Source organism: Arvicola amphibius, chromosome 9 (genome assembly GCF_903992535.2).
Source record: "Arvicola amphibius chromosome 9, mArvAmp1.2, whole genome shotgun sequence".
Classification (NCBI taxonomy): domain Eukaryota; kingdom Metazoa; phylum Chordata; class Mammalia; order Rodentia; family Cricetidae; genus Arvicola; species Arvicola amphibius.
This window is the reverse complement of record NC_052055.2, coordinates 83,109,825-83,137,487: the sequence shown is the minus strand read 5'-3', so window position 1 is coordinate 83,137,487 and position 27,663 is coordinate 83,109,825. Positions and strand designations below refer to the sequence as shown.

The 27,663-nt window shown below is 34.1% G+C and overlaps 1 protein-coding gene across 1 annotated transcript in view; it reads left to right on the top strand.

The window, feature by feature from the left end:
- The window catches only part of Adgrb3 (adhesion G protein-coupled receptor B3), a 710,232-nt gene that overhangs the window by 254,270 nt on the left and 428,299 nt on the right, over positions 1-27,663 (top strand). Inside the window, exons 2-4 of the mRNA XM_038342237.1 lie at positions 3,249-3,359; positions 9,355-9,516; positions 15,394-15,558. Coding sequence (XP_038198165.1) covers positions 3,249-3,359; positions 9,355-9,516; positions 15,394-15,558 — 438 coding nt within the window. The remainder of the gene's footprint in view (positions 1-3,248; positions 3,360-9,354; positions 9,517-15,393; positions 15,559-27,663) is intronic.

Below are 27,663 nucleotides of genomic sequence, written 5' to 3'. Positions count from 1 at the left end.
TTTTATTAAGAAGCACAGTGAATGCCTGAGGGAAAAACCCTAAAGCTTGCTAGTCATCTTCAGTCATCTTGGGCTTTCTACATGAACAGCCATTTAATCACCACTTCATCAATGCCATCAACGCAAAGACAAGAAATAACTCGCTGTTTCCATACGCCATGCACCATACGCACTCTTCTGCTGTACTTTTTCATTTGATTTCGCAGCTTGCTTTCCATTGCTTTCCCCAATGCAGAGCATCTTTTTATTTGGTTATTTTTCTTGTGTAACTAATGTAGTATATTATCTTTGCCAATGCAGATTGTATGACTATGAATCAACCATTGATGAAGACTTTATATTATCCAGAAATCATAATACTACAAACTACATTGACCACACGAGAGTACGCTAGTAAAATAGTTTTGTCTCTGACAACTGAATGATCCAATAGGCCTTTATTTTCATTAGAAGCAAAGATAATGCCATCATGAAGGAAGTGAAAAGCAACATAAATGCTTCAAAACCCATTATTTATGTTATATGGAACATTTGTTGTAAATCTTACTTTTTATTAAAATTAGATGAAAAAGATTTATATTTTCTAACAGTTTGGAATGCAGATATTGTATAGAAACACTCCACTCCTGGTTAGATTGGAGCATATTTCATTTTCAATTTGATACTTTAGTCTTAATAGGCTTAGAATATATTTACATGCCACCATAATTCTCATTTGCCTTCTAAAAAAGGAAATCAGTGGTGTATCTCATATATATATATATATATATGTATATATATATATATATAATTAGGTAATTTGTCTATAACAGGACTACATATTAATTGTCATTTTGTTTTCAGATATAGCACATTGATTGACTGCTTGCCTAATGTATATTAAGATGCTAGATTTGATCTCCCCACAGAAACAAAAATGCAATTCTCATTTTTAAAAACTTGCTAGTTAAATTTTATTGCCACAGTAATCAGCAACGCCACTTTAAAATTTTGTTTGTGTATGATGTAATTAAATCTATAAATATTTGACGGATATATTTTCTTAAATATTAGAACCAAGGATGAAGCATCAGCACTAACATTCATTAGGATATACTGTTCATCAATAAATATGGACGAGAGGTGGTTGCTAAACTTGAATACGGAAGTATCATTTGTATTGTAAATTTTTTGATATATAGAAATGACTTGGCTAGTAATACAAAATAATAGTCTAAATTCAGTTTTAAAAGTAAACATTTGACTCTTGCTTATGTTTGTGAAATTATTAGAAATTTAGTGTGATACTTTTTAACTTACCCCAGTAGTGAATTAACAATACCCACAGACTTAAGCATCAGGATCATACTTTCCTTAATGTTGCAATATTTTCCTCAGAAGATAGATTACAGGTTATTACCATGCTGCCACTGAGATTAAGAATGGTCTTCCATCAAATTGGTTATGTTATTACTTTGTAACTTAAAAGTCAAATATATGGGATAAGCGGTTTTTTTCTTCCTTTACATTCTCATGCCAAAACTACCTTAGTGTGAGCATTAGAGCCCCAGCAGTATTATGAAAGATATACTCTGATATAAATATTGAAAATGATAAATACTTGCAGAACATGCAAGCTAAATTAAAGTTTTAAGTGGAAAGGTGGTGTGTGGTGTTAATATAAGTTATCATTAATATTTGTTTGCTATTGAAGATACAGTGACATTTCAACTGCATTATGGTTTTAGGTATATAGTAGTGAAAAACTATAGTTAAACTTTTCTAAATAGCAAATTTAAAGGTAATTAGATACTTCTATGCTTAGTGAGAAATGATTCACACAACACATAGTTTACATATGAATGAATAAAGGAATGTTGGCGGGAATAGAAAAATAGTGATTGTATTTTTTCTAGCAAACTGATATTTTATAAATATTTCCATTTTCTATCCTTGAATATTATCCAAACTGACAAAAAAGGCATACATTTAGACTTCTCAAATGTCTTCTCAAATATCAGGATGTGAATTCTTTAATGGAATATCTAGAAAGGATTTCTTAGAGTTGATTTTTCTGGGGTTATAACTGGATGATTTTGATTGAACAGACAACTAACCGTTTTCTTACATAAAAGACAAGAGTTGGTAGAATTGCCCCTTACAAAATACAAGGCAAACAAGTTGTATTTTAGGAGAAGGACATTTAAAAATTGATGAGAAAAGGAGCTGAAGAGGAAAACAACTTTTTGTCAAATTTCTTTCTTAACTTTTAACTCTTAAGTATCAAGAGATCAATAACATATTTAATTTAAGAGAAAGTACCACAATGTCATTTTTGCTAGGAATTTTCTTTTCCTAACAAACTGTTAGGAATTAGAGCCATCTAGCATTCTACATGGTAGACTTGAGTTTCACTAGATCACTGTAAGAGTTCAGTGAGTACAGCACAAACTCATAGTCCTGAGGCTACAATCCATTTAAGCACATGAAGTTCTGTAAGTGCACTGCACAGAAGCTGACTTATTGATTGAATAATTTCCATCTCTGCACTTTCTTTCAAATTGTCTGTTAGGCACAGATAATATTTTTGTCTTTATTAGTAGCTTATTATAGAATAATTAAATAACAAAAACTTAGATGCTGTCATTTGAACCCAAAATTTAAGAACACATAGCCTTACATGTGGTTAGAGAAAGTGTTCAATTGATTGATTCAGGCCAAGGAAGACTCAGAACTTCTGAAGCTACCCCTTGAGGCAAACCAAGGCTACCTCATCTCTGGATATAAAAACAATCCATTGTCTGAATACTTCCCTCCGAAAATTAGAGTACATAGTTGTTCATTCCTTTTGAAGGTGCTGGAAACCTCGTTGGGGTGACAAGCATTTAGCCAGAGGCAGCAGACACCCAGTCAGAATTCTTTGAGGAAGAACAATTAATAGTGGGGTTGCATTTTTTTCTTCTGATATGTGGCTTCAGAACATTATCAGAGAAGTATACAATATATTCTGTTACTTGAGTTGACTTGTTATCAGATGTATCGTTGATTGACTGTTATGATTGTTTCTTGAAAGCTGTTCATGATACGGATTTTCTAGCTGATGTTTAGAAAGTTTCAACATATTCCAAGCAGATCAGACTAGAAAAGTGAGAACTGTGGATTTATCAGTAACTTCTAGGTCTGTGCAGGAACATATTGCATGGGACAGGAATGTAATTTGTGAGAAATGTCTACACACAGGCTTTCATATACCTTTATTCTGTCTTTAGAATTTGGAATGATGGGAGATCATACAATTAAAAGTCAGCGACCTCGATCTGTCCATGAGAAAAGGGTCCCTCAGGAACAAGCTGATGCTGCTAAATTTATGGCACAAACTGGTAATACGTTAGTTACATTTTTCTATTTGTTGTTGTTAATTTAATGAAACCACTGCATGTTTCCATGATCCTTTGCTGCACATTTGTCAGTTTTGGAGCTGATTTTTTTTGAGCTATTTTTTGTCACCAGTTAAAGTCCATAAATAAAGTAGCTATGAATGAAAAGTACACAGATAATGTGTAAGACTTGCTTTGCTCTTGGTATAGGACGCTTTAGAATTTACGTATTATTAATTCCTTAAGTTAATTAGCCACTAAAATGGATCATTACACTTTGAAAGGAAAGCAATAAAGTTACTTTTTCAAGAATTATTTGATTTGATACTTTCATTAACTTTAATTTAAATAGGACTAAGCTGATGAGATTCAATGTAACCAAATTTGATACATTAAATATGCTTCCATATGCCATTTTATCTATAAATATTGCTTGCTGCTAAAATATATAGAAATTAGACTTTTTATAATTTAATATATGATTTGGAAATAAATCTGTTGCGGAAGATAAATAGTAAAAAGTTAACCATCTAATTAAATATCAACAAAACTGACTTTCTGGCTTATAAAATTCTTTAATAATACATCAATCAAATTATTTATTAACTCCCTAAAAATTTGAGAGTGACTGAAAAGTGCATTATTTGACATAATTTTTGAAATTCATAGATATACATGAATATATACACACAGAATTTATGCTTTAATAGTCTGTAGAGTTTGGAAAATTACAGTGGCCATAATTTGGCTGCTTGTAGTAAGAATTCTAGAGTTCTGGCCAGCAACATTGCCTGGGGCTCTCCCAGTTGGAGATCTTTAAAGCAGTGTTGCAAACCTGACCAACCTTTCATTGCTTTTCTTTTTCAAAACTTAAAACTAAGCTTATCTGTGGTTTTACAAAATTTTATGCACTCGTTCTTGTTTGTTTTAGCATTAATATGAAATCATGTGTATATAACAAAATCTGTGACATGTTATTCGGAGAATTTTAATGAAATTCTCCAAAAGAATGAATGTGTCCTTCAGTTCATATGTTCTTTGTGATAGTGTTTGTTTAGAACACTGTACGTTAGCTTAATGCTTAGAAATTCAAATATTAATACAGAATTGAAGTCTTGGTAATAGAGAAATTATATATTTTATTATATTAATTAAAGCCCAGCTTCTCATAACAGAATATGTAGAATTAATTTTGTAAGCTCATAGCTTAAATTTTAAAAATAATATATGATATAGCTAGTCCCAGAAGTGAGAACTTTCTTTACAGGGTTGCTTTTGGTGTACTTTATTTAAGAGGAGATTTATATTTTAACCAGTTGCTTACTGAAGTCCAAAAATGTATTCTGTAGTTCAAGTGGATTTCCAAATTCCAAAATGTGCTTTTGTCTAATACTGGGAGCAAAATAATTGAAGCAGTGAACAGAGATTCGGGGATTTCTACTCTCAATAGAGAGATAAAACGTGGACTGACCACTCAGTCCCTTAGGCATCCATCTCCCTGTGAGAACATATCTGCTGTCTGAGAAATCTGTCCTTCTTTTACACAAAAGGCATAGCAAAGATTGGTTTACTCTAATTCCTCAAACTTGTCAACAAGGGGAGTGAAATGGAGAACCATAAGATTAAGTATCCAGGGATCTAGTAACTTTAGCTTGTTCATTTAGTATTACCCAATTTAAGCCAAAGTTTTTTTAAAATTCCATTTATTAATGCTTGTTTACATTAAGACAATTTAAATTTTTAATGAAAACATTTTGACAAACTTAAATGTCATGAAATGTTGATTTGTAAAATTAGAAATTGGTAATCACAATTTTTACATTTATTTCTGATTTTCCAGTCATTGTTTTTTCTACACAATGTATATTCTTTCACTAACAAGTGATTTGGTAAGTAGATGACATACTGCTTAAATAAATCTGGGCCCAATTTTAAAAACACTTACACATATTGTTATCTTCTCGGAAAGATCATACCATATTAAACTCTAGAAATATTGGTTGATGTTTGATTTATAGGAAATAGGATCATAAACTCATTTTAAACCAAACATTGCATACACAAATGTAGACGTGTGTATTTGTACGTACTTTAATATTGAATTAACATGCTGAACTAAGAAAGGAAAATTCATTATAGTATTTTTAAGATTAATAATTGAAAGCAAGGCACTTACATTACTAAAAGTTTTAAAATATTGTTTCTTTTGAAGTTAACATAGACTAATTAATAGAATTGTCACACAATAACATTTTACAAACTGATGTTTTATTTATAGAACTTGTCTTGTTTCAAATCAAGGTAATAATATTACATATACACAGTCATGAAATTTTGCTAACCATAATTTGAGAACAAAAACTGATACAATCGAGGGAAGCTAAAAAATAAAACTGTAAAATGCCATAATATGCTATACCTGTCATAATATGCTATATCTGTCATAATATGCTATACCTGTCATAATATGTTATACCTGTCATGGAAAAAGAAAGCAAAAGCTATCATGCCTTATTTGTTCTCAAATAAATGAACTGGCTTTAAAAATCAATGCAATCAGTAAATACTTTCATTTTAAGAAAGCTTTACTAGACAGAGGCAGGGTGAGTGAATACTTTTAAATGACATTCTTATGAGGTAGCATTATTTTATCAGAATAACTAGAGGACTAGTGCTAATGCTAGGAACCGAGCCAAGTCTGAATATTAATTAGGCTACTATAAAAGTTTAAGATGAGGCTGGAGAAATGTCTCAGTGGTTAAGAGCACTTACTGCTCTTGCAGGGGCCACATGTTAGGTTCCCATAATCTACATGGTGTTTCACAACCAGGTGTTATCTCTAGTTCGAGAGGATTCAACACTCTCTTCTGGTCACTCTGGGCACTGTATGAACATAGTACACAACATACATAGAGTTTAAACCTAACACATACAATAAAGTAGGATAAAAATCTAAGTTAGATATCTGTATATATATATATATATATAAATATATAAATATATATAATATAAAATAAGATATAAATATTTCTGTTTAAAGGATAAACCCAAGCTAAGGGCCAATAAGCTAGAATAAGATAAATGTTAATGGTTCTCACTATTCAGCATCATAGGCATAAAGTTAGTTTATAAACAGGTTTAGAAAAATAACCATTTATTAGACAAGGGAAAACTGCCTGCATTGGGAATACATGATATGTGATCTAAAATAGGAACATAACATTAAATGTGCTTCTAATTTCATGATTTTAACATGCTAGCAAAAGTTATATTAATATGTTGATCATAATTTAAAATTCTCTATTGTACTTGATCCCACTCAATTTTCACAAGTAGCTTTTTAGTTAGGTAAATTATTTTAGAATTTCAAAATATAAATGGATTTTTCCCAGGAGCCCCAGAGTCCATGCAGAGTTGACCGCATACTTTTAGTTTCCATTCATGATTCATCCCAGGATAAAGAGCCTCGATATTCGCTTTGTCATTTTCAATAGACGAGTTTGTGCTATCTCCAAAAACATATACTGAAAATGTTGCGGAATTCATGCTTTACCACTTCAGTGGCATTAAAATATCTTTCTTTTGAAGCATATTGATAATTTCTAGCATACCTCGATGTGCTTTGCTAGATAACCCTCACACCTTAGGAAAAAAGGAAGTAACATAAAAATTGCAGGGAATATGTCACTTGAAATCACACTTAGTACAACAAGATCAAGCTGATGGTTAGACCATTATTTCAGTGGCAAATTTTGAGCCTGCATTTGAAATAAAATTGATTATGCATGTATTTATTTTTATTTAAATTTTCATCTGCAAAATGAGCTGCGAGGAAGGCTTCTCTTAGCATTTATGATGGACGCCTCATAACCCAGCCCACTGGTTCTCTTGCTCAGTGTCATGCAGAATCATAGCCGTGGAGCCAAATACATGTATGAGTTTGTACTTTAAATTGGGCCTTGATACGAATTCGTGGCTACGTTTAATTTTTAATATTGTCTGTCATTGCAATGCAAGAGAGAAAGAAAAACTGTGTTTGTGGAAAAGTAGAACTAATTTTTTTCTCATAACCTTTGTCATCTCGCTTCCAGAATTTACATTATTCTTATGTGTCTGGCTTTTAATTGATAACACAGAGCCCCAATAGTTATACTCAGCCTCATCACAAGCAGGTTGGCATGTCATTAAGTATACATTACTTTTTCCTAATTCTAAGCTTAATGTTTTAATTATTAAGTATACGTATGTATGTATACACATATGTGCAGATAGTTTTAACCATCATCCTATTATTAGACTCACCAAATGATGGCTTTTGTTTTGTTAAATAATAATGTAATAAAGCAAATTATGAGATATAACTTTAAACACTACAGATATCCAAGTAGATAGTTATAAAATTAGCCATATATCAATTTGTAAAGGAAAAAATATTGAAGTGGTCAAGAGGAATCTATTACTGTACACCCAAATGAAACTACAGTTTCAATATTTAGAAGAAGTTCTAATTAATGTGATCTGACATTCAAATTACCAGCGTGTGGCCTTCTGATAGATAACCAGTTATCGATGAATTGTTATCTATGCCTCTGCATGCGTAATGATAGACTAGTATAAGAACACATATTTCATGATCCTGCTAACAGAGTTTTAATAGAATAGTATTTCTCTGCAGACTAGTTGTTCTGAGCCCCCGTGAAAATCAGAAAGTGGATTATAGCAGAATATAAAATCAACATCTTCATCAAATAGGTTTTCTAGCAGTGGACTAACTCTGAAGAGTAGATTTCTCACTGAAGATTGTCTGATGCAAACACATTCTTTACTCATTCAGCAACAGTTAGTAAATCAGCTACTTCATTAGCATTTAATATACCCCTAAATCATAGACTAACTCTCCAAAACAAGACAGACAAATGGATTGACATTTCTGTCCTTGGAACTATATTCCAAATTATTATTCTATACTGAACACATGATATGGAGCAAAATTGTTCCTTGTCCTGTATAAATAGTGATAGAAAGTTCTGAGAAACCCCGCCCTTGTAAAAAGTTTTGACAACACCATGCATGCTTAGCATAAATACACACTGCAGATATGACTAGAGGGGAGTTTGATGTAAATCAATGGCAAAATTTCAAGTCAGGCTTTTAAATCCATTCTTGACATGATGCTAGAATAGGATTAGAAGCCTACTCAAGTGATTTTTCAAAAATTGATGTTTCCTGTCTCCTCATACATTGGTTTTAGATAATGAGAAAACTAGACATAGTTTCAGTGCAGTGTCAGCCACTACAACCTTTATGAAACCCAGCAGTAACTGGCTTCATAACACCTGATTTTGGAGTAAATTTTAGATCTATGTTCAGTTAATATAAATGATAGAGAAGCTTTCATTCACCGGAAGTTAAAAAGTTACTTCTTTAGGTCAGGGGTGAAAGGGGAGCAAAAGAATATTATAGATTAGCAGAAAGTTAATAGCTAGCATAGGATGAAAGGGGAGGAAATCCATTTGGAGTAAATTGTCAACTTGCTCACTAGTTTTCAAGCCCACTGAGTCTTTAGCAATACGAAGGCATTCTACAATACATAACTAGGCAAGAACAGACAAAAACATCCCGTCCAAAGCTTCAGAATCGGAAAAGAAATACATTCTGCCCCTTTGGACATGAAATACAGGGCCCCAGATAGGCTTGAAGAAAACATCCGCAGTTATCCTCACAGAAAACTGTTGATAGCTTCATTCACAGTGTTGATAGTTCAGTGGACATTGCAAAGAATGGTTTTGTTAACAAGGTCATGACAAGCAGGTTTTGTATCAGCATTGTATACATTCCTCTACATTCATGTTCCTATGATATGTTTTGTACCTTTGTATATACTGTCGTATATTTACATTGGAATTATTCATGCATGTCACACCGTTAGTTTGCGACAATGATTACAAGATGAATAATCAAGACAGTATTTCATGTTTATTTGTTGTCTTGCATGCAGGTGAATCTGGTGTGGAAGAGTGGTCCCAGTGGAGCACATGCTCAGTTACTTGTGGTCAAGGGTCGCAGGTGCGAACCAGAACTTGTGTATCACCTTACGGGACACACTGCAGCGGCCCATTAAGAGAATCAAGGGTTTGCAATAACACTGCCCTCTGTCCAGGTAGTGTTAGCAGCAACTACGACTGTGGATGTTTTGAATTGTGTCATGCTACGCATTTGGAACAATTTGTTATGTTCATATGAATGGGGTATAGGCTTTTAAATTAGAGTCTCTAAGTGTAACTCTTCTCAACTGTGCTATTTTCTTCTGTATATGATGATTTCTGCTTTCAGAGCAGTTAGGATGTTTGATAAGTAACAATCTCCCTAATGCAAATAAGATTGAAATTTTGTAGCTATTTTAAAGAGCATAGAAATTCAGTTATTTTTCTTGCATTTTTGGTTGTTAAAAAATCTAACTGCATATGAGGAAATAAAAATTTCAAGCATAGTAGAAATATGGCATATGATTGACAGCTTTTCAGTAATCAATTCTTCTACTATTCAACTGACCCTATCAGAAAAAGAAATACTAAGTGTAGTAGGCCTAAGAATGGTCTTTTATTTTCCTTCATAAATAACCTCGAAGGGGTTGTTCTCCTCACAGCCACTTACTGCTTTAAAACAAAGACAGGGGTCTGGTTAGGGTAAATGTATGTTACATCAAAATTGTGTCATTTCATAATGTACATGGTCTTATTGTATTTTTTTCACCCTCTCAAAGCAATGAGGACTTTTCTCAGTCAGTCCCTAGGCAGGTGTTGACAGTGTGCCACATCATTTGCTGTCCAGGTGACTGCAAACTTCATGACAGCAGCAGTTAAAACTAGGCTCTCATAGACTTTCCAGAAGCCTCTGATAAGGCAATGGGCTAAAGAAAGGCCTTAGCACTGTAGGGCTTGTAACCTCCAAGTCATTCTTAAATATTTTCTAGGGCTCTCCATTCCCAGAGTTAACTGATTCTCAGTTGATAGAAACAAGAGTAAGAGGCCTGGAAGAAGGGTCAGGAAAAATGCCAATATATGCCAGGAACAGGCAAATATAATCATATAAGAAATGTTCGCCTACCTGTTGTTTGTTGTCTTCAAATTTGCAGAATTGGACATTTCTGGTGATCTCTTTGACTGTTACATGAATATACTCAACTCTGCTGAATTCTAAATTTAAAATGGTTTCCATGGACAATTTTATGCTATGTAGGTTTTTGATTTAAAAAAACAAATAAAGATCCTATATGAAAGAGAAAAAGAAGGCAGTAACAGGAGATACTGGGGATGATGCAATGATGAGAACCCTTTGTATAAAACATAGAAAAGCCATAGATGAGGACAAGGTTAAACAGACAGAAACTAAGGCTATGAGGAAAAGAGGGCACGTTAATCAATAGAAGGACAATAATTGCCACTGAAAGAAAGTAGGAGTCAGTTGGGACTGCATGGTACAAGAAAGAATTTGTAATGAAAAATAGTACAGATCAAAGGTGGACAATGTAAGGGAGTCTTAAATAAGAAAGATGAGAGAAGACTTAAAGCAGAGATCATAAACCAAACACATTTCCATTACAAGAGCTGGGTTGGAGGAAAGGCAAAGGAGATAGAGTCTTGGAGTGTCATAGTGAAACCTTCAGATCCCAAGTGTAAATGCTGTGGATCCTTATTTGAGTGGAATAGAATAGGTTCTTCTGGGGAATATTCAACCATGATTCCTAACTACAGTATTTACATGATGATTTACAGGGTCAAGTTCCCTGCTCTCGTCAATTAAAACAGTATCAATGGAGCATTGTGATACAATCGATATATAAATTTATCTTTTCAGGGTGTACCTAGTGTTAAGATCATTTGCACAGAACAAGGACAGGGTCTGATGACAAACATATTCCTTAGTGGGAATCTGATTGGTTTCCAATGTGATTTCCACCATTCATAGCTTATCTTCTAATCACTGGTTACACACGTGCAAGGTTCACATATGGTAGGTAGTCCTCATCCTCTACTGGAGGGGATGATTCGCCCTTCAATTGGGAAGTGAGCACATCCATGGCAGAACTCAAATCTCCCCCACATGTGGTATTACTGAGTTCGCTCTCCCTGTGTCTCATGTCAAGCAAACCAATATGTTCTTGACAGCTGTTTTTGATTACTTTAAGCTCTTACCCTTATCATGTGTAAGAATGTGAACAGTTTTGAATCTCTCTTTCATCTTCATGCATATAAACTATTTCTCTAAATTTTTGTTGAATATCGCTCACAAGAAAAGTATATCATTGTTATACTTCAATGATTTGTTTGTTGAATTGATGATCAGTTTTACTTTTAATTTCAGGATTTATTATTTTAAAATATCAGATAAATGCATAGTTATAGAAAATAGGAGTTTTTTTATATGTTTTTTTTTAAATTTACCGTATTGGTAAATGTTATATTTATTGTGATATATCTTGAAAACAGTAAAACATGAAGAGTAAATCTTTAAATGGTTTAAAATTTAAGAAGTATTTTTATCAATATGAGCATCTTTATAAAAACAATTCAATACCTGACCTTGTCATTCTAGGGAATTCTAATTTTTGTGTCATTTTATTAATGGGCATGAGACAAGAAGAGGACACATTGACTATGAAATTAACTCTTTTACAAAATGTGTGGAATGAGAGCATTTGAGCTGACCTTTATTTGTATCATGAAGGAAACTCGATAGTATGACAAGTGACTTACTTTTTATTAATTCACAAATTCTTTTTATTCAGATCCACCAACACATGTACACACTAGACCTTTTGCAAGTTTCTTGTTCTGACAATTCTTTTTAATTTGGAAGGTTTATTATTATTATTATTATTATTATTATTATTATCATTATTATTCAGAATATATGGATTATATGGATTATACTTAGATTGGGAAAGTTAAAGAGCAACTGTCATTATCTAGTTACTGCCCCAGCTGAATTTCAGCTCAGAATTCCATTCCAGACTTTTCAGCCTCTGTTGATTGAACACCAGCATTTTGCACCTGATAAATCTTTGTTTCAAGGGAGCCATACTGCTCATTTGTGTGCTTACCAGCCTCCCTGGATTCTACCCACTTAATGCCAATAGCACTTCTTTTCCTTATAAGCCGATGCACCCCAAACTGGGTGTGGCTATCAGCAATCAGCCATGTGGGTGGAATTACCACCAGCTGATAATCGCTGATCTGCACTGTGTGGAACTGAGTCTGTAGAACTTAGTATAGGCTACAGAATGGTTTGGGATCTTTTTCTTAAGGAATGTCAGAGTTGTCATGTTCATTTGTTTCTAGAGTAAAACTCTTACCCTTAAAATGATTATTTTATATATAATGCAGTCTAAATCATATGAAAATTTACAGATATTTATTCCAAACCCTGGTGATAATGCTTTGTGTATTCTATATATTTTATTTTCTCTTTTGCTTGTACAAAGTAGAGATATGGCAATATATATGGTACCAAAGGTCAAGAAGAAAACTTAAAAAAAGAATGAAATTGATGTAAATTAAATGACTTTAATAGTACTATTTTTCAAATTTACTGGATAATTTTCATGAAGTTTTGCATCTTACTAAAAATAAAAGATATTATATAACAATTTTACATTAAATTGAAAACTTGATCTTAACATAAATTTTATGAATAACCTCTCTAATATAAATCTTACATTGTCTAAACATTACAAGATATGTGTTATGATTTTCTGCCAACTCAATAGTCTCTAAAAGTGACAAATTATTAATTTCTTGTTACATAAGAAATTAGCAACTTAAATGAAGTGACTGAATCACAAAACCTGAACACATAACAATAAAGACTATGAAAATGTCTAAATAGCATTGATTTTCTGATTCCAGTATCATGATTTAAATAAGCTGCTAACATTCCTTGTCAGCTTTTGTGGTTCTCAAAGAAAAATTTGCCAATTTAGAAGTTTAATATCTTCTAGCATTGTGCTTTGTACATTGAGTACTATAGTAATTTGACAAAAGATTATACAATGTATTGAACACTTTACATAGTGGAGAAGGTTCTCATTAGTATGAAACGTATAGCAACTAGAAATAAGTGCAAAAATATAAAAATATGACTAAAATAAAATATATTTATATAATTACTTGGAGAAATCTTATGATTGATGTTTACATAGATGTGTACACATATAAACATATTTTAAAAAGTACATAACACTTGTGTGTACATTGCTAAATGGAAATATTAGATATTCTGTCATCAGAAGATACTAATTAGCTTTGATTTTTTTCCAGATTTTATGAGGTAGGTGAAAAAAATTAGCTAGTCCCCTCTTTCTGGTATTTTTCCTAAGTATTGTTTTTAAAAACCTTTCCAGTGCCTTCCATGCACTCAGTAAATGACTTTCAGTGAATTATACTCTGACTGCACTGCTGTTTTCAACGTTTGAACATATTTTCACAACTTTCTGAAACAAGGCAACAACCTAATGGAAGAAAATGGTAGACCTCAACATGAAAGTGTTATTTGGGGAAATGCTTTTGAGATTTAGTCAGATTATTTCAATTTACCATGCAAAATTGTGTGTTAATGTATACTTTGTGATGTTTTGAAGTATATCTACTTACACTGTGGCATGATGAAACTTTAACATAGTTTACAAAACTATATAACATTCTTTAAAGACCATAAACGAGCAGATAGTAAGTACTTTAACCACAAAACTAGTAACGGTCTGTGTTAGTGCACTGGCTAATTACTTAGATTTCAGCTTTAAGGTAACAACATGAAGAAAATTCTAGACATATTGCATTCGTTTAGAAGGTACATTGGCCACTTTCTATTGACTTGTGTGTACCTACCAGTGGGAGGAGGAAACTGAACCACTTTTGCCATTGTTTTTGTGGGTCTATACTCCCTACTCCCAGGAGTGACCCCAACAATCTGTGCTCAAGACAGTGTCAGAGTTCTAAGGCTCTGTGTCAAGACAGAAGGTTCTCAAGAGTACATTCTTCCTGGCCTCTCTGAACATGCTTTATGTGTAAGGTAAATAAATACCCTAGGGCTAATAATTAGGATGAGAGCAGCAATTTGATATTCAGAAAAAGGATTTAATCCTTTAGTCCAGCGAACTTCTGTAAACTACAGTATTTTATACACAGCATTCGGTACTCATTCAGAAAAACACATAGTATTGCTTCCATTCAGGTTTGAATCATAGAAAATTGAATATTTGAACCATTTGTATTTCCGTGGTTACTTTAATTCTATTTTTATATAATTTGGTTTTCTTGTTTTTGTTTTGGAACTATAATTAGGAAAGTTTCAAGTTTCATCCAACTGTCAGAGGAGGGAGATAATCTTATAACCCTATGGCTTTCAGAAACAGAATGTACCTACCTTGACCTGGAAGGAGAGGATGCTACCAGAGAAGATCCAGTGGTTCAAATAGCTTCCTACTCAAAAGATCATGAATTTACCTCCAAAATTTAGATGAGAAAAATATTTTAAATGCTAGTTTAAAATTTTTTTAAATATATACAAACAATTTTTAGGAACACAATTTTTCTCATTTTCTAACACATAATGTTTCTGCAACTTCATAGGTATTAGAATTAAATTAATCATTACCTATTTAAAACAAATTTGATTTTGAAAGTTCAGTTCTGGTAAGAGAAAATTAATTTTCCTTATTCTTCATTGGTGACCATGCTTTAAAATAGCTCATGAATCATTTGTTAAGAGAAAGAAAGAAAATTTCCATTTAAAGATTTTAAAAAGGGAATAGTTTAAATTTTTGATTCCATCGTAGAAGAAAAAGCACATCGAATTTTAGTATTTTAATAAATTTAAAAGTTAAATAAAAGTTTATGTCTGATTAGAGTTTTATTGAAAGTGAGTTTTCAAAATACCTTCATATTTTATTCATTGATATCTTTTCTTAATTATAGAGAAAGAAGTCTGTGACTTTGATTCTTTTCTTTATGGCTGAAGCTCCTTTGCTTTATTACAGTACATGGAGTTTGGGAGGAATGGTCACCTTGGAGCTTATGCTCGTTTACATGTGGCCGAGGCCAAAGAACACGAACCAGGTCATGCACACCTCCTCAGTATGGAGGGAGGCCCTGTGAAGGCCCTGAGACGCATCACAAGCCCTGTAATATTGCTCTCTGTCCAGGTAAGCATAGTTGGCATTTGTTGAAGCTTGCATTCATGTATTTCATGTATTGCACTTGGTGGACAAGACATATGGAAAGCATACAGCTCCTATCAAGCCTTTCTGGAAAATGTTTTCTCTAATTACTGTCTCTTTGTGGATGAAACGGGGTCTTTTTCTTGGTTCCTGTGTTTGTAGTGATATACATCTTCTTGAGTGGTACCAACTCGAGTTTATCTTTTCTAAACTTTTGATGTGTATACATTAATGTTTTAAAATAAAGGCTTGCCGGGCGGTGGTGGCACAGGCCTTTAATCCCAGCACTTGGGAGGCAGAGGCAGGCAGATCTCTGTGAGTTCGAGGCCAGCCTGGTCTACAAGAGCTAGTTCCAGGACAGGCTCTAAAACTACAGTGAAACCCTGTCTCGAAAAACCAAAAAAATAAATAAATAAATAAAATAAAGGCTTGTTTGTACAGAGTTGTCCATTGTGAAGGATGACGGAGTTCTCAGGGCTTGAGTTGTCACCTTCAGACATAGCAAGGAAAACTTGTTTTAGAATTGTTTCTCTTCATGGTGTTCTTTGCAGCCGTTCAGTCAAGGGAGGGAACTTGTCACTGATCACATAAGAGCAATGCCAATATTTTCTGAGAAATATCATAAGACAGTATATATAACCTTCCTTCAAGTGTATTATTATCATCTTAGCATTTTCGTTTTGCCTAATGCTCCAGTTCTACATCACCTAACGTTGATAATTCTTATTGTCCCAGAGCGTCCATAATATTATCATTTACATTATTCAAATGTCAAGCAAATAGTTAGTGCATCAAGAATAAGAAATTCTAACCTCTGGTTCCAGAGGGTTCAAAATTTAGGAAATAATTGTATGTTCATAAATGTTAGAATCCAGGAAGATATAGCCAAGAGTGTGAATGGCAAATGGCTAACAAAAATGACAAAAGACGGTGTTTAAAACAAAAATTCCTCCTTTGCTCTTTGGACAGCTTCTAGTTAGAACAGTTCATCAACTGCTCTGTACGAAAACAACATGGTGGAACTCCTACTGGGACTTTTCTATAAATGTATTTTCCAATACAGAGCCAGTTCCATCTATTCTCTTAATTATGCAAGTCAGTGTCCTATGTTATAAGGCAATCCTTTAATGTTCTAGAAATTATATGACATGATGGAGACCACTAGAAGTCAGAGGGAAGTAGTGGTAAATGGATATAACATATAATGTTACATGTATGAATTTTTCAAAGAAAGAATAAAATCTTCTCTAAAAATAAGATTTTTGTGTAGTTCTGTGTAAACTTTTATGAGTTCCATGAATTTTGAAAGTATGCACATAAATAGTAATTCAGTTATTAATACTAGGGCTCAAAACATCATAATTTGTTATTTGCAAATCACTCCCCGAAAATCCATGCATGATATCATTTGTTTCCCTTCCATCTCTAGGTACATACCTCACACAGACACATGCAATTTTCTGGACACTTCTCTCTTTCTTAAGTTTTCAAAGCTTTTCAGAGCTTTTTAGAAGTCTGGCCCACTACTATTTCCCTAAGTAAGCCATATGGGTCTGATTTGTATATTTATATTCAGATTTTTTTTCCTCTTGTAATTTTCCTTATTGAGTTTGGGTATACCACAAAAATCAAAGTCCTACCCTGTATCCCAGTTTCCTTACTCTGTATTGGGATTCTTAGAGCTATGGCATTTCAAAATTTTCATTCTGTATCAGAATTTTTTTCCCATATGACTTCAAAGTATATAAAATATATTTGGTACAACCACTAGGAAATCTCCTTATAAGTAATTGTTTTATAAGCTAAACCCTGACACCGCCATTGACTACATCATCAGTACCAATGAGATGCAAAACATTGTCCAAAAGAATACATACTCCATCTTTTCAAGGAATGAAGAAGATTCACATATAAGTGTGTAAAATGTTGAATGAAGTACTCTAGTCTCAATAAAATGTTGCAGTTTAGCTGTTTTAAATTTAACCTAACCTTTCTTATAATCGTGCTGTCTGGGATTTCTTAGACATTATCTTTGGAGATGCTGATGTTTTAGTGAAGTGAACCCCTAGTAAATGGTTAGAACTACAGTAGAGCGCCTTGGCCTGATTTAGAAAACAAGTGCAAGAACAATAAAAAATAGTGAATGATGATTTGTTTTTCAGTGAAATAATACAAGAAAGGGATTTCAGATCCTTTTTTAATTGATTTTTAGTAAGCTCCACATTTTTCTCTGCTCCCTTCCCTGCCTCTCCCCTCCCTCCTTCAACCCTCCCCCAAGGTCCCCATGCTCCCAATTTACTCAGGACATCTTGTCTTTTTCTACTTCCCATGTGGATTAGATCTATGTTTGTCTCTCTTAGGGTCTTCATTGCTGTCTAAGTTCTCTGAGATTGTGATTTTAAGAAATGTTCCTAAACTTTCTAAGATACTGTAAGTGTGACAGATAATGGTAATCAAATAATGAAATATTTTTCACTTACGTATTTTGGCATACAACTACAAGCAGTTATTATTCCATCCGATTCTTTCCTCAAGCAAGGACCAGTTTCTCTCACATCTTGAGGCGGGAAAAGAACCTTCCTGACATCTAAACGAAAAAGGAAGAAAGGAAAAATTAGTTATGGCATCCCTGCTTTAGTTGTTAGGTGCTGTCTTAGTTTCTTTCCATTGCTACTGTGGCAGAATACTATGACAAAAGCAACTTAAAGGACAAAGGGTAATTTTGGCTCCCAGTTCAAGGGCAGGAAGTCAAGGCACAAGGGATGTAAAGCATCTAGTCAATTGCGTAGAGTCCTGAAGCAGAGTGGAGTCAATGAATGCTTGGCAGTTCTCAGGTTGCTTTCTTCACTTTATACAGTCTGATATCCCAGGATGGAAAAAATCATCCTGACAATAATTAAAGTGGGCCTTCCCACATCAATTAATGCAATCAGGGAATCCCTCAGAGGCATACTCAAAAGCTAACCTTAATCTAACTAATGATTTGCAGGTATGCTCTGAGGTTTGTCTCCCAGGTGATTGCACATTCTGTCAGGCTGACAATTAACACCATCACCCTTGCTACATTAATATCTTGTCCGAGAACAGGGGCTGCTGTTGATGGGAGATGGGTAGATGCCTAGAGCAGCAGAAGGGAACAGCTTGTTCAGAGTTATTATGGAAAGCTGCATGCATAGCCTTAGTGTTTAATTGTCTTTGTGGTCTATCTTTCTTATCTAAACAAACCTAGAACATAGTCCAACTTACTTTGTTTTGATTGCTGTTTTCTCTGAAATTTTAATTGTTGTAAGGAATTGAGCATTTAATCCATGGTGGTAACCACTGATATCTTTGATTATATAGAATTTCTCTTCAGTTTCCTTCTTATTTAAGAAACTTGATTCCTGGTATTCCTCCAACAAATTACAGTGGATGTATATTCTTTTTATATGTATACATATATGTGTGTGTTTAATATATATGTATATATATATATATATTTATATAGTCTCACTCCAGTTTCTAGTTATATTTTTTACATTTGTTCCCTCATCTTCCTGTGATGTGGTGATGGGATTTTGTACTTTCATAAGGACATATTTAATTTTATGAGCCTTTTTTATTCTTTTACTGTAATGCTTGCTCTCTGAGACTTGTCAATGAGACCTTTTAGAGAGAATTAGGAAGGGCTTATTAAGGGATTTGGGCTTGTGTATTAAGTAATTTGGTGAGATTTTAATGCTGTTCTGGATTGGATGTTAGGATTATATATGATTGGGTATCATATACATTAGGTAATGAAAAGGGAAGATTTTCTCTAATTGGTAAAGAAGTACCAGTCATTCGTGTTCATTGAGAAATGCATATTTTGTACTCTGGGTCGGTTATACTATTTTTATAACCTTGCTTTGTACATGGAAGTAAACATATCTCACAATAATATTCTATGGATTGGGTAGCTCCAGGAGTGATAACACAACCTATCTCCAAGCATTGGTGGGTTGTCAATAATGGTAGTATCTAACTATGTCAAATCCATCTTTAGATGGTCCTGTTATTTGAACTTTTCCTATGGGCAAAAGCTTGTTATTAGTGGTTTTGACTTTTATTGACTTTAGCTACATAATTATGTCAGATGTGATGTACCTTCATTTATCTTGTATACCCAATATGAAAATGATAGAAGTCAATAGCCTCAAAATAGAATCACTTCTTTTGAAATTAAACAATTCTCATAAAATCTTAAATTTTTTATGCACAACCTCAATATTAGTAGGCATATAATTTGCTTTATATATAATAGTCCCCTATTAGCAGTTGAGGATGAGAGAATCTAGTGATTCAAAATTACCCTGGTTTTTTGTTTCTGCTTTGGCATTTCTCAATCAGAAATATATTCATGTACTAAACTATAAATAAAATAATACATCAAGAGTAACTAACATGAGAGTTACAGATAGGAGACCAGATTACCTGAAATATCTCTATATCAAAAAATCTATCCCTAAATACATTAGGTATATTCTATATAATAAATATATCATATATACCTAAATACTCATGTATATACTATATAAAAACAAATTTAATTTTATAATTTAGTGGGAAACAAAATTATACAATTAAATATGGTGTGAAAGCCAGAACACCTTCGGCTCCAATTCTTAATTATTGATGTTTGTTCATACAACTTGTTATTGCTGTTACCATTCCTCATTTTTCAAATTTATAAACTGAGCCCAGCATCTATATGACAGCAATGAAATGATGGGTAGAAACACTAAAAAAGTATAAAATGAGACAAAGTGGAAGATATTTTACAAGATTTGCATAAGTATATTCCTTTAATATTAGGGTCTTTTGAAGGATAGAAGTCAAATCAATCCAAGTTGTAATGTTTGAGCTCTGTAGCCTTTTCTTAGAGTCAAAGAGAATCTTCTTCCCGGCATCTACAAGTGAGTACCACATATCTGTGCCTGTCTGCAGGCCTGAAGTGTCCTTCTGCTCTCCTGTTCCAAAAAAGCATCCCTGTGAAGCCAGACTCCCCACAGTGCACAAGGTCCCCAGGTCTAGTTTCCAGCCACATCTGCATATTTTTACAAATCCTGCTCGGGAGCAAACTGTATACAAAGGATAGTCGCCCCAGATCAACCTTGTTTCAGCGTTCTGCTGACCTATCATTTTGATCTGCAGCATTCATGGGCGAGTAGCCTGCCTGTCCCTCTGCAGGGAGCCCTTCTGATGACACAATGAGTCAGGCAATGCTAAGCACTCCTGTGCACTGGGTTCAAAGGTCTGCAGTTCCCTCTGCATGAGGATGTTACCATTTGACACTAATTGCTGCCCCATGAATAGCCTGTTTATTTTTTAATTAATTTACATTCATTTCAATATTCTGGTCTCTTTCATGGTGATGAGGTTTGTTTTATACCATTTTGGGTTTTAACACTATGCCAGTGATCTTTAGGTTCTTATAAAATTTTTCTATCAGTTGTACACTATTTGTATAAGAGTTTTCGTTTTATTACAGCTTTTTTTGTCATTTCAACTCCCTCCTTATCAGACTCACTCTCATATATATATATATATATATATATATATATGCATCTATAACTTCTAAAAATAATATTTTATTAGATTCTTCTTTTATTGTACTTCATTTTAAAATAGCAAATAGGAAACCTAATTTTTTTTTCTTTTTCTGCTCATTTCCAAGGCCAGAAGTCAGGCTTTTTTTTTCAAACATTTGAGCCTTGTGTTATGAAAGGATCTTTCAGATTTCTGGAGGACTCCTAACTGAATGCAAAACTGAGCTCCCTGGCTTTTCTATCATTAAATCAGACAGCTTTACAACCAGATGCCAGGATTCTCTGCTCACAAGTGCTCTCTCTGTCCCATTTACTCATTCAGCAATATTCAAATAGAATCACCACTGAAATAGTTTTAATGTCCAAAACATATAAGACCTAATGACTGGGATGTGTTCTGCCTTACCTATTCTTTGCCCTTAACTACTCTTGATCTAGATATGAAAATAGACGGAAAACAAAGCATCTACTAAGATAGCATATAAAATTTAATAGGAGACAGTTATTATTCCTTTCAGATTGGCTTGGTTATGTCTGGCAGGACGAAGCCCCTATTGCATGCAAGTAGCAGAGATCTAACAATTCAGTCTTTGCCACTCTAAATCTTCTGGCGCTAGAAATTGGGCTAGTTTGTCCTATTGCTGGAGTGAAGTATGGCTGTCTCCTGAGACTTTGGTGTGTAAGGAAGCTCATTGCATAGTGCTTACACTGATCCTTCAGATTTTTCCTGTTTCAGAACAAAGCCTTATTGTTCTCTGTTCTTATTGTTGTAGAATGACTCCTGAAGCAACAGGAGTTTTTAACTTGAAAGATAACATTTATTTAAAATGTAAAATATTCAAACTAAAGTGCTTGGCATGAAATTGAAAGAAATTGAAAATGACTTTAAAAGTGATGACTCTGACCTGTGTGCGTTTCCTAGAATAAATTATGAGGTCTTGTATACCAATCAAGAAATGGTTTCCTATGAGGGTAGAAGAGAGGAAAGAGTTATAATTTAAATAAAATAATCTTTATTATTGTCACTGACAACACTGTAAAGCATATGAGTGTCTTACTCCTATCTAAATGCAAGCCATTATCCATCAATACATATTTCCATGCCAGTCCTTTCCCCTAATGTCCCTCAACCTCTGATAATGAGCCTTCCATTTTTAAGATCAACACATTTAGTTTACATACACACACAAAGTCACCTGATAGGTGTCTTTTTGTGTCCAGTTTATTTTGCTTAACCTAACGATCTCCAGTTTGATTTGTGTCCACACCCCAGGATTTCAATTGCTTTACTTTAAGTCTCTTGTGCATATATCATACTTGATTTGTTCATCCATGACTTGATAGATATTTTCCATTTCTTGGCTCCTGGCTCTTTTGGTGCCACTACAATAAACAAAGGATTACAGGTGATTCTTCTATTCTCAAATATTTCTATGGTCATATTCCAATTTTGTTTTTAGAAGAAAATCTACATTTCCCATGATGAATGTACAAATTTGTACTCACTCTGACAGGGTGTAAAGATTCCCTTTCCTCACCATCATAAGAGCTGTTCTTAATGGGTGGGAAGTGTATTTCATTGTAGTCTTGATCTGGTCTTTTCATACATTTGCCTTCTGTTGAAAAGTGTCTAACTAGGATTCCTGCTTTTTATTATCTTTGCTTGTCTTTTTAATATTTAAGTGTTTTACATTGTAGTTTTGATTTGGGCTTTTATTATTCTCTTTCCAAATACGTGCTAGACATTTTTTCTTTTGTTGAAAAGAGCCTAACAAGAATGCTTGTTTATTCTAAAATTTTAGTTAGTTGTCTTTTCAATATTTAAGAAAATCCTTATATATTATGGATGCTAACTCCATATGTGTAGAATTTGCAAATATTGTTTGCATTCAGTAGGTTGTTTTCCCTTTCATGGTTGTTTATTTTACTGTGCAGAAACCTTGGTTTTATGTAATCTTGCTTGTCAAAGTTTTGTTTGCTCTGATTTTTGTCCATATTCAGAGGAATCTCCCCTATGTTTCCTCCTAGTAGTTTCATGTCTTGCATCTAACTTTTGATTCCACTTAAGTTGATTTCTGTAAATGGCAGAGTCTAGTCTCATTCTTCTGTAAGCAGATACTCAGTTTCCCATTATTTTGTCAATTAAGGGTATTCCTTTGGCAACAATACTCTTTAGATGTCGTTAGAAGCTCTTTGTAGATTCATGAAGATACTTTAAGTTGTCTATGTGGTTCGTGACTAGCCTATGTTTATACCAATATCATGCTGTTTTGATTATTGCAGTCATGCAACACATTTTGGTAACATAGTACAATGCTCCTGCTTGGTTCTTTTTTTTTTTTTTTTTTTTTTTTTTTTTTTTTTTTTTTTTTTTTTTTAAATCCAGAGTCCTTTGGTTATCTGTGGTTTTGGTGGTCCATTGAAATCTTACAATTTTCTTTTCTAGTTCCGTGAAAACTGACATTGGAGTATCATTTACTTGTCATGAAAAAAATAACTGGCAAAGAAAACTTTATAAAGGAGTAATTTATTTTGCCTCAAAGTTCAGAGGTACAGTAGTGTATTATAGTGGGAAATTCTTAGTGACCAGCTAGAATTGACTGATCACAATGCATCCAGAGTCAAGAAACAGGGCAATTAGTGTTCAGCTTGCTTTCTTCTTTGTTTTCAGTCTAGAACCTATACTAATGGTTCTCCATATAAGGCGGGTCTTCCCACCTGCCATAAGCTGATAAAGACAATTTCTCATAAGCACACCCAGATTTGTATTCCCATGGTGAATCTAAGTCTTACCAGCATGACTATCAAGATTAAGCATCACAGTTCCATCCCTTATTTATCTGGCATGCAAATATATTTTTTTTTTTTTCCTCATGGTTTATTTTTTTTTATATTTAAAAATTTCCATCTCCTTCCCTCCTCCTCCCCCCTCCCTCCCCTCCTTCTCCCCTTTCTCTCCCCTCCATCTCCCCCTTCCCTCCCTTCCCCTCCACCCATACCTCCCCTCCCTCCCTCTCAAGGCCAAGGAGCCATCAGGGTTCCCCACTCTATGCTAAGACCAAGGTCCTCCCAACTCCCCCCAGGTCCAGGAAGGTGATCGACCAAGCTGAGAAGGCTCCCACAGATAAAGCTAGAATCTCCCACTTTTAATTCTTTAAAGAGTTCTCCTCCCTGGTGGCTGAGCATTCAAATATATGAATGAAGCTATGGTGGGGACACTCTAAACCCGTAAGAGATTTTAATAATTTTTTTCCTCTAATGCCTCATAATAATTTGAGAAAACTTAGTATTTCTTCAAATGCTTGGAAGAACCCAGCAGTGACGTATGGTTCTATTTTAATTTGGTTTGGTTTGGCTTGTTTGTTGTTGCTTGGTTATTCATAAAAGACTTGTTAATGATTCAGTCTCATTACTCTTTATTGGTATGTTTAGGTTCTCTATTTCTTCTGATTGTGTCTTGGTAAGAAATATGTGATAATTATTTATCCATTTCTCTGGGACAGGCAACATTGTTGCTATATATGGTTGTTCAGAGTATTCCTTAATTGTCCTTCTAATTTCTGAGACGTCATTGTAGTGTCTCCCTTTACAGCCCTGGTTTTATATATTTGAGCCTTGTTTCCACTTCGTCTGGCTTAAGTTTCCCTACTTTGTTTTTCCTTCAAAGAGCCAGGCCTTTATCTTGCTAATGGTTTGTGTTGTTTTCGTTCCTTGCTTGTTTTGGTCTGTCATTTCTTTCTGCCAAGATATCTATCATTTCCTTCCTGCTATTAAATAGTTTTTCTCCTTTGTTTACTGTTGTGAGCGGTAATGCAATGCTGTTTATTTCAAGAATTCATGATTTACTTGGTGTAGAAGATGACTTTCATAAGAGCTTCCTCTCCTTCCTGCTTTAGATGTAACAGGCTTTGCTATATTGTGTCTCTGTTTTACAACTGAAGAAATTTTTATAATCTACATACTGATTCAATGTTTGACCCGTTAATGCCTTTTCTTACTGATTTTGATTTCAATCTATTTCATTTGGTGTAGGTATGGCTACTCCCGCTTTCTTTGGACCTCACTGTATGGAATATCCTATTGTGTTTCTCACTTTTAATCTATGCAAAACTTTAGAGGTAAAGTGAGCTGATTGCAAACATGATCTTGAAAAAACATTTTGAAACTATAGAGACGCCATTTTTAAATTCAATTTTTAAATTATTTTAGCTGTATGTTTGTACATGGACCTGTGTACGTGTGTGTGTGTGTGTGTGTGTGTGTGTGTGCGCACGTGCGTGTGCATGTAGGTGCGTCTTCCTGGGGCTGGAGTTGCAGGTGGTAGTAAGCTGCATGACATAGATCCTGGGAACCGAACTAGGATGCTCTGCAAGCACCGCTGGCATTCCTTACTGCTGCATCGTTTCTCCACCTGAGGCCCAGTTTTAAACAAGGTTTTATTTAATGCAATAGTCTCTGGATGAACTTATAATTCAATATCATAAACATGGAAATTTTCTTTTTAGAACTGTGTTCTCTCACTTGTTTGTAAACTGGTCAAACAGCCCAATAAAGGAATCTTCCTTTTCCCTATGTGAGTTGGTCAAAGCATCAGTCTGGTTCCTTGTTAATGTTTCTATCAGCTCACCCTCCAGAGAACCTGCCCAGCCTCACCCATATTGTAGAACCCCAATTCCTCTTACTTCCAGGGTTCTTGCCCTTGTGTAATCCCTCTTTCACAAACAACAAACTATTTCAGTTTTAAATGTAAATTATTTCATGTGCCTATTTGCATATTCTCTCGCAGCTACGTAGCTTCCTCGGTCTTTGGTGTATCTCTGGCTTCCATACATCAGCTGACTCTCTCCTCTACACTTCCTGGTCTCACGATTCCTCTTTATGCCCTAACTTCCTCTCTGCTCTTTCGACACATTTTCCTGGCTACAGGAGCTTTCAGTTACATACAGTCGCTGCCCCCTTTTAGGGATGGGAATCAGCCATTGCTATCTCCCAAGGGACCTGACGGGATTCCCCATAGTGTTGTTCAAATTATCACTTTCTTTTCGTGCCTCCAGGATGAAAGTCTTCCTTATCAATATACGTATACTTTTCATAACCAAGCAGATACGATCATGAGAGCAGAGATCGATCAGTCTTAGGCAACACAGCCCTCTGAAGGTCCAGAGCAGCACCATTGACACCACAGCTTTTCTGGAACCCTTTAGTTAGTAGTGCGTTATGAGCTTCAAGCTTTTGAAGTTTTCCATCTTACTAACACACCAGGGAACAATTTTCATGACAGAATACCAAGATATGAATCAGAGTTCAGCAGAAATGGTTTTATAATAGAACAAGTCATCGAGATCTATTCAAATTTCTCAGGTTGCAATGACTCTGCAAGATTCATCTTATCCGTGTGACAAGCTCACAGAATTCATTGAACTAATTCTAGGGAAGGAGAGACATTGCCTGACTGCTGCTTCTACCAGAGCAGGTCAAGTACAAAACCAGCATGGGTGTTGAAAGGGAATCAATCTCTTTACCACTTGTCTTCCCAGTTAAAGTTCAGATAGCAGATTTACCCATTTATTTTCTCTAGTACCAAGAAGAATGTTGTTTTTAGATTAATAGAGACCTGTATCTTAATAAATGACTTTTAGTTTTGAATATCCCAGCAGTTACCCCTGACAGATAATGTACATTCTCTGTTTGGGATGCTTAAAAGTCAAAAAAGAGAGTTTAATTTCTACTTCCCAGAAACTTGTGATCCATTGTTTCCCATTCAATGAAATGAGACTCCTAGATCCTAAAATGCTTAGGGGAAGAGGTCCTTAGGACATAGTAACTGATAGTTTAAAATATCAGGACTTTATATGAAACTAAAATCAAACAACAATCGTTTTAGTATGATGAGACCTCACTCTGGCACTAAAGAAAGCCATGAGCGACTGTGGTGTATGTGAACCAATTCTCACCCCTCACTGTTCTGCTTGTATAGTAATGAAGGCAACACAGTAAAAGGATGCGCACTGGAATTTTGTACTGGATTTTGTATTAATTTTTCTTTCTTTTTTTAATATGCAGTAAGTTACTTTATCAAGTCAATTATTTCAGAATAGTGCAACTAATATTCAATAAAATGACCTTCTAATTAATAGTACAAAATAAAACATAAAAAGTCCAAGCTCTTGATATATCTTTAATTTCATTATTTTTTGTTGTGGCTGATTAGGTAAACTAAACTAGTTAGATCTCAAATATGTTGTGTCTTATGAATTTTTTGACAGTGTTTAACCGCAAAATGTCCCTCGTTTCTAATATTAACTCATCCTCATTAAAAACAAAATCTGAAACAAAAACTACATTCAGCCTGAATGTCAAAAACAGAGGATACATTGATAATTTATAATGTCCTATTGATTTACTAGAACTTTTGTTTTGTCTGGCAAGTGTACTACATGGCCAGATAAGATTATATCGGGTACTTTTAATAAAACGAGACACTAAAATTACATGAATGGAATGATCAAATTGGCATTTTGTG